Source organism: Ictidomys tridecemlineatus, chromosome 1, assembly GCF_052094955.1.
Source record: "Ictidomys tridecemlineatus isolate mIctTri1 chromosome 1, mIctTri1.hap1, whole genome shotgun sequence".
Taxonomy (NCBI): Eukaryota; Metazoa; Chordata; class Mammalia; order Rodentia; family Sciuridae; genus Ictidomys; species Ictidomys tridecemlineatus.
In genome coordinates this window covers 102393277-102407476 of record NC_135477.1, presented here as the reverse complement: position 1 = coordinate 102407476, position 14200 = coordinate 102393277, and the positions used below count along the sequence as shown (strand labels likewise).

At 33.3% G+C, this 14200-nt stretch overlaps 1 protein-coding gene across 11 annotated transcripts in view; it reads left to right on the top strand.

Moving 5' to 3' along the window:
• Positions 1–14200, top strand: part of Kiaa0825 (KIAA0825 ortholog) — a 383898-nt gene that overhangs the window by 211696 nt on the left and 158002 nt on the right. Inside the window, exon 22 of one of the 11 annotated variants that reach the window (XM_078044973.1) lies at positions 7295–9089. The exons of 9 other annotated variants lie outside the window; for them this stretch is intronic. In XM_078044973.1, the coding sequence (XP_077901099.1) occupies positions 7295–7301 (7 nt within the window). In that variant the 3' untranslated portion in view covers positions 7302–9089. Of the gene's footprint in view, positions 1–7210; positions 9090–14200 lie in introns of those variants that run through there. One more of the 11 variants, XM_078044970.1, reaches the window with a different exon arrangement.

Here is a 14200-nt window from a genome sequence, read left to right as displayed (position 1 = left end):
TGAACATCCATTTAAGCAAGTCAGAGCTATAAAGGCTTTGAATATAGAACTCCCTGGAAATTGACAACTTGGTATAAAGGTTGGTCCAGATGCTTGTTCTTTTATTTTACAGAGAATGCAGTTGCCAGTAGAAAAAAATATTACATAACCCACAAAATATGCTGTTGATTATAACAATATATCTGTCCCATTATTTAGTCCAGCAACACTTTGAATAAATAGGTAGATCTATGACTTTTTATTCATCTACCCATCAAATAATCACTGTGCACAGCAGATAGAGATAAGCCAAACACAGCACCTACTGTCAAGAAATTCAAAATCTAGTAGAGCAGATAAAACAAACTTATGGATGTAGCTGTAATAGAGGTTACCACAGAACTGTAATAGAAGATCACAAAGGAGAGGAAGCCAAATCAAGCTGAATGTAGGGGAGTCAGGAAACCCACAGGGATGGGAGCAGTAATATTTCAGTTCTGTCAGCCAGATAGGCAAGGTGAGAGATAGTCTAGACAGAGTTCAATATAGGTAGAAACAACATGACAGTGACAGTGCTGTAGTTTATATCTAAAATGTCCCCCAAAGACCCACCTGTTGAAGGCTTGGTCCCCAGCCCTGTGGTGCTGTTTGGAGGTGGTGGAAGCATTAAGAGGTGAAGTACAATAGAAAAAAGTTAGGCCACTGAGTGCATGCCCTTGAAGGGGACCTTGGAACCCCAGCCACTTCCTCTGTCTCTCCTTGGGCACCATGAAGTGAGCAGCTTTGCTCCACCATACGCTCCCCACCATGATGTATTTCCTGCCTTGCCAAAGGACCAAAAGCAACAGAAACTACTGACTGTGGACTGAAACCTCTGTAATCACGAGCCAAAATAAACCTTTACCTTATAAGTTGATTATCTGAGATATTTTGTCAAAGTGATAGAAAGCTTATATAGATCATATCTTGTATCCAGGCTATTTTGGCTAGAATTATGGTATCTTCACACCGTTTTTCACTTTTAAATCAATACTATTGGCAATATACATGCACAGTGAATGAATATTAGGCTTAGCACAGAGTCAGATGCTGAGTTGAGTGAGGGTGGAGGGGGAAAGGGAGCAACTGTTCTATTTGGACCTACAGGTGAAGAATATTGAAAGAGTTACAGATTCATTTTTTCAATTTCTTTTCCTCATCTGACCTAGAAGTTTCTCAGATATGTGTAAGCAACTGATGGGCCTGTATAATTCATATATCAAATAGCCTTGTAATATTCTGCTTGCCTTATTTTTATATGGTTTTGATGGGATGCACCTTCCTGAGGACACATTTGGTGTGTAATTGATAGCTCTTCAAAAAGAATGTGTTGGTTTAATGGCCTTGGTCAAGTATGAGAGGTGTACCTGATATCTCTTGCTCTTAATCATTTGGTGTTCTTGCAGTCTGTTCTGGAGTTGTACAGTCTGTTCTTTTGTACTTGTTTCCCTCTGGATGATAAGAGTTACCTGACAGCAGTGGGAATGCCTGAGAGAGGTATTGATGCTTCCAAGTCAGTGTGTTTATGTTTGCTGCTCCAAACTGGCGGATTTAAGAAGGCCTCAAACTGAATTTCTAGATCCCAAAGGGTTTCTGAGGAAGAAACTAAGTGAAATTGTTTCTTAACAAATTGTTCTTTTTTCTCTCTTAACCCATAATCTAACAAGGATTTTAGGACTGAAATTTGATTTCGGCAGAAGTATGTACATATAGATGCTTCTACATAACAACTCTGAAAATGTGGATTATATGTGTGATTTTAATGCATTCGTTGGAAATAATGTTATTTTTCACAAAGTAAAAGCATCCATAATTTTGCTACAAGGAAGAATATTTGCTTCCTCTCACACATTTTATTTAATAATTTTACTTCTTTAAAAGCAAAACAGCACACAATTTGAAAATGAAATTTCCCCAAAGTGTTCAGTTTGCTAATATGTTTTTCATTTTCTTCATTATGCTATAGTGGAATGTTGCCATACTTTGAAATGTGCAATTTATCTCCCAGGAGGCAACAGATGGTATGACTAATCTGTCTTTTGGTACAAGATTTATTGTGAGAGATGGTATCTAGGACTGTGTGAGATGGGAGCCCTGCCCTCAAAGAGCGTTGACTCTTGTGTCCTAATTGCATCATTATAATCTTTATGCAAATTTTATTTCTGAATATGAAAAATCCTGCAAAAATGAAAAGGTTTTTTTTGGTACTTTTTAAAAAAGCTTATTTTATCTTAGTTTATATAAGGAAAATGCTTTATCTAGAAACTGTTTGAGTTATGAGTTGCTCAGCCTTCCATTACTGTAACAAAATACCTGAGATAACCAACTTTAAAAGAGGAAAGGTTTACTGTAGCTTAGAGTTTTAGAGGTTTCAGTGCATAGTTGGTTGACCCTGTTGATTTTGGGTCTATGGCGAGGTATTACATCATGGCAGGAACATGGTAAAAGAAGTCTGTTGACCTACCAGCTGGGAACAAAAGAGAAAGAGGAAGAGACCAGCGTCTCAAAATTCCCTTTTGAGAGTGTGCCTCCAATTACCTAAAACCTCCTATTAGGTCCTACATCCTAAATGTTCCACCACCTCCCAATAACACCAAGAGCTAGGTATCAAGCCTTAATACATGGGTTTTGGGGGGACATTCCAGATCCAAGCCATAGCAAGTTACTTTAATTATGTTGTAATTGTTTTCTTTACCAAATACCTCATTACTGGAAGACCAGCTGGCCTCTTTGGCAGGACATGGTTTTGTTGGGATTTCTACCCAAGTCTATGACCTTACTGTTACCTTTGAAAGTCTGAAAGTTTGGTTTCATGTAGGAATATTGGCTCATTTACCAAACCCACAAGACACATTTGTAAAACCAGAGTTCTGTTTTACCAACTTACAATGGAAAATACAACATTAGACAGGTCTGGTTATTCTATCCCTTGAGTCAAATTGATTTCAGAATCATATGATAGAGAGTTTGTTGGTTATTAGGAGTAGACTATTCACTATGCCTCCCATTAGGACATAATTCACATGTTGTCCTTGTTCTGAACAATGCTAATGATGTTTTACTCTCTGCACATTTTTAGTCTTCTGCTGACTCCTCTGTTATATTATCCCTTTAAATAGAACAGCTCATGAGTGCTTAACTCACAAATAGAAAATATTTTTTATCTCGAGTGCAAATTCCAGGAGGATAATTATTTTTCTGTAGTGCTGTGATCAATTAGTGATAGCTGCCATAGATAGGAAAGAATGGTGGCTTAGCTCACACATACGTGCTCTTGCTGGTTTAAAGCTCACTTTCAGTAAATGGAAACAAATAAATACTGTAATTATTTATATTTAAGAATAGTGTTCTGTAGTCTTAGAAATTCTTTGAGAACATGCTTTTAAGGCAGGAAAAACATCTTAATTCTCTTATATAATGGTTTAGAAAACATTTGTCTTCAGGAACATACTGAAGTCAGAACTACTAGATAGTTGAGCAGTGACTCTAGCCCAGGGTTTCTGACTTATGGTTGAACTTAGAAACCATAGTAATAGATCTAAGAATTACAAAAACTTGATCATTTTATTTTCCAAACTAATTTGAGATATCACTTTTCACTGGTAGGACTGAGTATTTAACTCTTTAGGTCAGAAAAATAAACACAAGGACTTTTATATAGACCATTGGTACTTGAATATTGGTACATTAGAATAATTTGGGAAGAGTATAAAAGAACAAAACAAAAAAGTGCACAGGCCCAGGCCTCCCTCTGACCAATTATATCAGAATTTCTGAGGTAAGATAACAACCATTATTACTTAAAAAATTTTTGTTCATGTGATTCAAATTTGCAGTCAGGACTAAAATCATTAATAGAACAATTTGAAAACTTGTTGAAATGATTACTCTGTGACTGCTTAAATAACCATTGTTGATATTTTCAGTTAAGCTCTTGAATAATCAATGTTTTTATCATTCAAAATTAATCCTTCCAAATAAATTCTAAATGAAGATTTGATTACTACCTAGTTTCATTTCATAAGTTTTAGGATAGACATCAAATAGGAAATTGGAAAAATAGCAATGATTATGTTGATAATGAATAATTATCCAGATAGTATGCAATGATAAGGATAATTGTACAAAATAATGCTGTACAATTGTTGGTAAAATGTACAGAAATAGTATTCACTTTTATTTAGTCAGTTCCAGTTTCTGATGAACAGAAACATGGTAGTAGAGATCTGATTAGCTGCGTCAGAATATCACGCAGGTACTTGTCCAGTTCAGGGCACTGTTTACTGGTAATGTGTACAGTGATACAAACAACTTGTTAATATCATGGGCCAGAAAATGAAAATTGCTGCAATAGTAACTTTGGGTTGTTTGATGCTCATAGAATGTTGTGGTTCCCTCTGCCATTTAAATGTGGCTAAACTTTGTGCTATCTAGGTAGCTAGTTGAAGGGACTGCTGGTCCAAATTCACTTAAAGGAATAACCTTTAAGTGACTTTAATATTACTTAAATATTATTGATGTTTTGGAAATTCAATGTGCTTCAGAAATAAAGCTACAGTAAGGAGCCCTGCAGGGAGGGGGAGATTCCCATCTCTGCTCTTTCTTTGATTTGCCACTGCTTTGCCCTCTGATAGGCTGTGGTGAAGTTTTAGACCTCTAGTTATTCTTTCTTTCCATTTTCTGTCTCACTGTTCCCTCTAACTTTCTTCTCTAGTTCACACTTTCTTTTAAGAGTATAGGGAGGGAATAATGTGTTTATGTTTTTAAAGGCTTTTCTGTCCCTAGAGTAAGATTGGGGAAAAAGCAGTTGCAATGCTGCCTTGTGCTCAGGAGAAATTCTGAAAACCTCAGCCACCCTTCAAGTGGACCCCTTGAAGGCAAGCAGCTTGAAATAAGATATAAACATTCCCCAGTTGGATTTATCAATTGCAGATCATTAAAACTAAGTGACTAACTCTTCATGAACTTGAGCCTTCCTACTTCTACTGAAAATAGATATTGTGTATAGCAAAAGAGCCCGCATTGTAGAAGTCCTCGTAGAGCACAGAGAATTCAGAATTGCCACTCTAAAAGTTGGCACTATGAAGTATGTCATTGAGGAAAGCTTTTTTTTTATGTTAGTCTAGGATTGGCAGGTTATGACAAAACTACATTCATGTTACCTGAATACATCTTTTGTCTAGTTTTACATGCTTTTTGACTTGTCTAGAAAATGACATATTGAGGTTTTCATTAGCTTTAACCAGGTGTGATTTTCTCCTGGAAGATACCCAGGCAGGACTGCTGTTTAAGGCGAATAAACCAGTGAAGCTCAGAAAGGCCACAGCCCTTCTTCAGATGGTAGCAATGAGCTGAAAGACTCATTAATCAACCACAGAGTCACAGGTGTGATGTCTTGCCTACAAACTGCCAACAGACTGTGAAAGTCACATCCGACAGGCTAAATTGTCAAAGTAGACCCATCCATAACATTTTAACACACCAATATTCCAACTCTTTTGTCTTTAAGATTGTGATTTAGAAATGTTAAATTTTCCCAAAATAGTCTGTGAAATGTTTATTTTATTTCAAAAAATTTGAGTCTTGGAAAATAATCAGATTTGGCATTATTCTCTTCTATAATATTTATTAGTGTTTTTATATCTCAATATTTTTCTTAATGATTTTTTCTCCCTTTAATTTAAAAATCTGTTCTCCTGTACTATGTGAAAGGTTGGAGGATGGAGTTTTCCTGTATTAAAGCCTTATCTTTAGGGAAAACCCACTTTCAACATGATTGTTAGCTTGACTTGCACCACTCAGAAGGATTACTTTAATAAGAAAACATTTGTAGATATGGTTTAAAAGAAGGACCACATTATAAACTACTTTTTAAATAGAAAGAAATTGCCTAATTTAACTATATGACTTTTTGTGTTTCTCTTTCTTTTGAACTCTTCAAGGAGTCAAAATTTTGTTCTGTTTTAGCTAAGTTGACAAAAATTTGGTACATCACTAAAACAGTCAAATTAAACCTTAAGTTTGACATGTGGTTTTGTCTACAGTCTCACAACAAAATTACAGTTGCTAAAATTTCAAATGAATAAGTAGTTTATGTCTTAGGGAGGTTTTCAGTGAAATCAAGTAAAATACATGTGAGATCCTTAAACAAATCTGACATTTCCAGATCTCCTACTATAACTCCTGTAGTATTTTTGCTTTTTTCACAAATGAAAGCTAATGTGTGACATTGAATGGTTTTTATATATTATTCTCATTGTAGTTTCTCATTGTTCATTTAAAAACATTGACTAGCACATTGGTGCTCATCAAGCAAAATACATAAAATTAAACATGGTAACTTTGGATTGCACAAAGGGAAGGGTGGGAGGGGTTATGGGGATAGGAAAGATGGTGGAATGAGATGGACATCATTACCCTAGATATATGTATGATTGCACAAATGGTGCATCTCTACACTGTGTATAGCCAAATAATTGAAATGTTGTGCTCTATTTGTGTATGATGAATTAAAATGCATCTTCTGTCATGTATGACTAAGTAGAACAAATAAAAATAATAAAAATTTAAGCATGGTACAATCATAATTGTATTGGTTTGCTAGGACATGGACCCCTCAAATGCTTATGATGCACATTAAAGATTAAGTAGCATTGGGTCAAAGTGAATTTGAACATTTTTTTCCTAGTTTTTACCTTCCATTTAAATCTCATCAGAGCAAATACCTTTATGTGAGTTGTCACATAAAAAAAATTAATGCTATTTAATTTTCTAGACATTTCAAGGGTTATCAAATACAATAAATACTAACTTGTTTGAGGTGAAGTTTGATCTAATTATTGGTATAATATTACACCAAAACATCTTTTTTTTAAGTCCTGATACATGAAGCTAGTGTAAGAGAAGACAAAGTATTTGAAAAAGTATAAGGCACGTCTTTGTTTAAAAAACTTATAAAGCATCTTCATACACCGTAAGGCAATTCGATTCTGAAGTTCAAGTTCTCCCATGGCCTCATTTTAGTTTTTAATGTTTTAATATTGAAAAGAACAGGAATATTCTTCAAAATGGTAGAAATTTTCAATGTTTATTTTAAGTTTATTATTTGAATTAAATGTTCTACTTCATAGCCAATTCTGATTACAAAATAAGCTGACTGAAGTAGATTTTTTCTTTCTTTTTTTTTTTCCAGTTGCTTCTGTATCCATTGGGAATTTTTAAAAAAATGAATAAATATTTAGACTAAATGGACTCTATTTTTTTTTTTTGGTACCAGGGTTTGAACCTAAGATTGAACCCATTGTTACTCAACCACAGAGCCTCATCCCAGCTCCCCTCCCCCTGCCTTTTTTGTATGTTATTTAGAGATAGACTCTCACTGAGTTGCTTTAGGCATTGATAAGCTGCTGAGGCTGGCTTTGAACTCGTGACCCTCCTGCCTCAGCCTCCAAAGCCACTGGGAATACAGGCATGTACCACCAAGCATGGTGCTTAGACTAAATAGATTCTTGAACATCAAAAAGGAGAAATATTATAATTTATACCCTTAAGGGAGTAGTCATACTCTAATTTACAAACCTTATCCTTTTCTGTCTTGACATAATACTTTTAGATTATATATTATATATAATAAATTCTATAAAATACTGTCATTACTATTCTATATTGACCTTATACCAATATTGGAGAACTGCTTTAAAGAACTTTCAAGGGGAGAGCTAGAATAATGAGTTAAGTTGTAGCCCATTCCATGTGAAGTAAATAAAATTTAATACATTGGTATTTCCATGATAGTATATATACCCAATATTCTCCTGGGAGTTCTTAAAAGGGAGGCACCAGGATGATGTACTCTGGGGGGAGGGACATGCACAGAGAAAACCCTCAACAACTACTTGTATTGGTTTGGAAATAGTTGGAGGATCGATAACAATATAGGAATGCAACAGAAAGGCAGCAGAAAGAATGAGAATTGTATACTGAAAATTTGCTTAAGTCCTGAAAAATTCTATGTCATCTCTAATTCTTATTTAGCCAAATAAGTTTGATGGACAAAAGTAAGTAATATTTCATGAAAAATTAGAAAATAACTAATAATAAGTGGCAAAAGTAAAAATTCTAATTAAAAGACATGTGTTTGAGAATTTCATTTACATATAGTATTTGATTCCCTAATTATTCTCAAAACATTTAGTTCAAGAATCCTTGCCGATGCCCCACCACCACTTCACTACTTGTCTGCATGTCAAGGCATAATTTAGCAGTTATTCTCTAGAGATGTTGACAAAGACTTAAAGAAAGAGCTGCCTCATCAAAATCTCATTTTCAGGTGAATTATATAATAGAATTAGCTTTATTTTAATGAAAATATGTATAAAAAGATGTTTTCATTGGAATCATTGAAAAGTATGCCTCATGAGGCAGGAGGATTGCAAGTTTGAGGTCAGCATCAGCAATTTAGTGAGCACCTAAACAACTCAAAATAAAAAATAAAAAGAGCTGGGGATATATGTCTGTGGTAAAGTGCCTCCAAGTTAAACCCTCGAAGAAGAAGAAGAAGAAGAAGAAGGAGAAGGAGAAGGAGAAGGAGAAGGAGAAGGAGAAGGAGAAGGAGAAGGAGAAGGAGAAGAAGGAGAAGAAGAAGAAATACTTTGGAGTAAGTCTAATGGCAATTTACTTTTTATCTATATTGATAGTGACTAATAATTTTTGATTATGCTTTAATTTAGTGATTTTTACCCCTGAAATAATATGGAAATGTTTTATTTAGCTATCTAATAAGAACTCTGATGACTGCATATTAAAATACATCTAAACTCCTACCAGTGAAGTGTTAACGAAATGTGCAGTGATTTCTACTGGGATATTACATGGGTAATTTTAGAATAGATCTGGATAAAACTAGAAGTGTTGGCTTGATATACAGTTAAACCTCTTAAATGGTAATGTAGAACATGAAAGGCTGTTGCATTGTCTTTAGGACACAAAGAGAATCTGTAAAATGTTAAGTGGAAGCAATTTTCAAAAAGATGTTCTCTTTCATTTTTTTAATAAACAACTCTTTGAAAATATTTGTCTAATGGTTTCTTATCCCTTTATTGTCTTTTTGCATTTTTAAAATATAGTATTTGACATTACTTTAGATCCTTACAGTGAAGTTATAAATTCAGTCTGCTTGTTGTTTAATTTGATCAATTAAAATGAAAGAATGAACTACAGTGTATCTCAGATAACTTAATTTGGAACAATTTTACCTTGATTTGTACTCTGGAGATGGTATCCATAAAGATAGTTTTCAACTATTCAATGATAACATATTTTAAAATATGAAGAAATTGCTTTTTACAAGGAAGAAACTAAGTCTAATATATTTAGAGTACTTCATATTTACCTGGTAATATGTTGTACATTTTTTACATAAAATTTTAATTCTTAAAACTGTTGTATAAAAAACACTCACCATATTTTCTGTTATAAAGATGAGAAAATTGATTCAAAGAAAGCAAGAATTTTCAATGTCACATACCTTGTACATGGCCAAGCTAGAATTCAAGTTCAAGGGCAGCAGTTCACCCTAAACCCATGTCCTTTTAAGTCTATCAGAATCCAAGTTGTAAAGACAAATGACAAGGATATTTATTTTCTGTGATCTTGTCCATGTAATACATTGCCAGATTTTTAAAAGTCTTGTTGTGAAGGATAACAGATAATGACACAAAAAATAAATGTGACGCCTTATAAAGTACCATAACCACTACTGATAGCACACGCCCAGGAATGGAACATTGCCAGTATGGAGAAGCTCCTCCACACTCTTCCAATCACTGAACACCAAGCACCACTCTCTCTCTCTTCTCCTTTAAGATTACCACTGGTCTTGCTTCCAGTACTGTAGTCTAGAATTTCTTTATGGTGGTAAAATATATATGGCATAAGCTTTACCAATTGACCATTTTGAAATGTACAGTTCAGTGGTGTAAAGTACATTCTCATGTTTGTAAAATCGTGACCACCTTCTGTCTCCAGGATGGCACCTTACATACACTAAACACTAAATTCCCATTTCCCTCTTCTCCCATCTCTTAGCAACCACCCTCTTATGTTCTAAAGCTCTGAATTTGACTATTCTAGATACCTCATATAAGTGAAATCATACTATATTTTTCCTTCTGTGATTGGCTCTTTACCTTAGCATAATGTCTTAAAGATACACGCATATTGTAGCATGTGTCAGAAGTCTCTTCCTTTTTAAAGTCAAATAATATTCCATAGTACCTGTGTACCACATTTTGTTTATTCATGTCTCTGTCAATGTACAACTTGGGTTTCTTCTGTCTTTTGGCTATTTTGAATAGTACTGTTATAAACATTGATATAAAAATGCCTAGTCTAATTCCTGTTTCCAACCCTTTGGAGCATACATATGCTCAGGAGTGGAATTGCTAGATCATATTCTTAATTCTTTGAGGAATTTTCATATTGTTTTCCATAGCAACTACACTATTTTACATTCCCATCAGTAATACAAAAAGTTTTCAATTCAACATATCCTTGCCAACAATTATTATTTCCTTTGGGCTTTGGGCTTTCCTTTAATTTTTGGAAAACTGTATAAACAGAATCATCCCTGTTTTCATTACAACTTCTTTTTGATCATCCATATAGTTGAATGTATAGACAGTGTACATTTTTTTGCTGTATAGTATTCTATTGTGTGGTTATCCATCTCACTGTTGATGAACATTTGGATTAGTTCTAGTTCTTCGTTATTATAAATAACATTGCTAGAAACATTCATTTATATTCATATTCTCAACTCTGCAATGATCACAGATTTTGAGAATGTTAAGAAATTGTATGGAATATGTGTTTTGTATATGCCTTGAAGTAAAATTGCTGTTCATAGGGTATGCATATGTTCAACTTTAGATTGTGCCAAGCTATTTTCCAAAGTTTACATTTCTGCCAGAAATATAGAGTAATTCTCATTGCATCACATCCCTAATAATAAAAATGTGGTTTAGACCAGTCTGACATTTATGATTACTAATGATTTTTAACATTTTCTTCATATATTTTTAAGCATTTGGGTAGCCTCTTTGATGAGATGCCTGTTAGACCTCCTGCTTAATTTTCTGTTGATTTCTTGGTCTTCATCGATTGCATAAAAAAGTATGGACAAAAAGATGATTGGATGGATGGATAGATGGATGGATGGATGGAATAAATCCTGTGTTGAAAATGTCTTCTACTATTCCTTGGCTTGCCTTTTCACTTTCTTAATTATGTCCTTCAGGAATTAGAAGTTTTTAATGTGTATGTAATACAGATTTAAAAAGCAATTTTCTTTTCTGGATGTTGGCTCTTTTACCCTTTTAAATAAATCTTTTGTCCAATCTAAATTCATGAAGGCATATAAAATTTGCTGTCAGTATAATCAAAGAGGGAAGCTGTTGGGAACATGGTTTGAATTTATATTATATCTATATATGAATTTGATAATAACTTATATCTTTATAATATTAAGTCTTCCAAGCCATAAACAGGGCATATCCCATCATGGGTCTTTAATTTTTTTGTAATGTTCTATTGTTTTCAGTATAGACAGCTTGTCTATCTTGCATTAGAATTTACTTTTAAGTACTTAATATATTTGATGTTATATATTAGTAAGTTTTAATTTTCTTCTTGTTGGTATGTGAAAATAAAACGATTATTGATATTGAGTCTTGCAACTTTGCTAAACTCATGTACTACAATAATTTTATCTGAAAACTTTTTTGATACTTTTCCCATTAAAATTCTGTAGAAAATAATGATATTTTCATTTTCAATTATTAGAGCTTTTTAAAAACAGATTTTTCCTACTTTATTGCCTTAGTTAAAATGCCCAATATAATAATGAGTGACATTTTCATAGTAAGCATCCACTCTTGTTCCTAATCTCAAAGGGGAAAGCCTACTTGAGACTCCTCCTAAAATTCTGTAAATAATAAAACATCAAGGTAAACTTTTGGACAAATTGATTTTTACAGTGATATAGTTTATGGAGAGGTTACATTTTGTCTACAACTACTCTCAATTCTTGCTTTTTAATTTTTTTTTAGTTGTAGTTGGACACAATACCTTTATTTCATTTATTTATTTTAATGTGGTGCTAAGGATTGAACCCAGCACCTCACACATGGTAGGCAAGTACTCTTCCACTGAGCCACAACCGCAGATCCTATTTTAATTTATTTGTTCTTTTAATATATACATGGCAACAGAGTGTATTATGACATATTATACATACACAAAGTATAACTTATTCTAATTAGAATTCCATTCTTGTGCTTGTACATGATGCAGAGTTTAACTGGTCATGTATTCATATATGAATATAGAAATGTTATGTCCGATTCTTTCTACTATCTTGGTGGTCTCAAAGTTCTAATGTTAGCCTCTCCACTGACTTTCCTGAAAATGAAGAAAAAAATTAAATTTAATCCTCTGAACTTCGTATATCTCACCTAATTTTGACACTGATCCCCAAGTTCATATGTATGACATTATTCTTTTATAATAATTGGCTTAAAATGTGGGTGGTATATATTCTATAGTAACTTCACAAATGCTTATTGTTAACTAATTTAACAGGATGATTATTGAAGAAAAAGGTGCACATACTTTTCATTACATTTAATTGCTTAATAATTATACTTATGTTACAGAAAGCAGTTAGTCCATTCTGATGCAAATTCTTCAGGTTGTTCTTGATCTGAGATCAGAGAAGTCATTATTTGTAGTACAGTACAGTACAGTTTATTGGTATAATATCTGTGTGAGTATAGTATATATTTGCTGATTATTCAAATGTCCCATTATTCTAGATAGCTAGCATGTTTTCAGTTCCACTGTTCCATCAATGACCACACTCTTCCTTTAGCTAATATCTACAGATCAGCCTTTCATTCTATTCTGAATCCTCACAGGTGTGCAAATGATCACTGCTGTGATTCAGATTCGCTGAGGTCAGATAGGTATGATGCATGATGAGAGGAAGAATAGTGATAATGATAACACTGGAATAGCCCATCTGTAGAAGCTTTGACTACATGTGCTGTCCTGAGGTAAAGCAGAAATTGTGCTGGTTTCCTTGAGTATTCACCTTATAAAGTACAGAATTTTAACAGTCTTTTACATAGAAATTTTAAACAGAATTCTGTTTAAAATCAAACATGGAACTTCACATATTTAAAAACTCTGTTTACATAGTGTATGAGTAGAAACATTTTTTCCTGTAAATTTACCACTTATTTTCAATAATTAAAATATTTTCTATTTTACTATAAGCATACATTGTCATTTTCCATGTGAAATGTTTACTTTTTTAAGTAAGAATCACTAATAGGTTCCCCTCTGCAACAGAAAGAAACATCTTTGAGAAAAAGAACATCACCCTAGATTTGTGGCAAGAATGGAAAGTAAATATGTCGATCTATGCAGACAATGTTCTTTCCCCGACTTAATTAATACATCTCAAGCTTCTCCCAGTGCTAGGTTATACAGAGCATTGGTAAATAATTGCTCAATATTGATTTTGCAAACTAAAACTTTTGCTATGTTTTACTTTTTCTCTCACTATAACCTGACTCCATTAAGGGGCTTAACATGTCTATACTTGATACTCCAAGTCAGGCAAGTATAGCTCCATTTGTCTATTAGAGCAGCTAAAGGTTAATAACATGTGTATGTATCATGAGCTTTTTCACATAATGTCAGAGTAATTAATATATTATATTTCATTGCAACAGTACTACATTAGTCTCAGTAACTTAATCATCCAGACTGTTTTGTTGGCTTCCACCATGAACTTAAAATGAAACAAGAGAAGTATACTCTGAACAGTGAAAAATTTAAAATATCTATAGATGTTTATATGAACATTTTTATAGGTGGGCCAAGATTTGTCTTTAATTATTTTGTATAAATAACAGCTAGAATAACTGTAGGCTGAGAATACACTAAATGTTAATTCCAAACATTTTATTTATGATTTTGAAGAAATTCTGGATAGTATTTTTTAGTACACTTGGACAAACTCATAGTCATTCTTTAAAATGTATTCTTTAAAGAGTTGTTCTCTTTAAAAATTAACTGAAGTAACATTTGTACTTTCATAGTTCATTGATAAAACAGG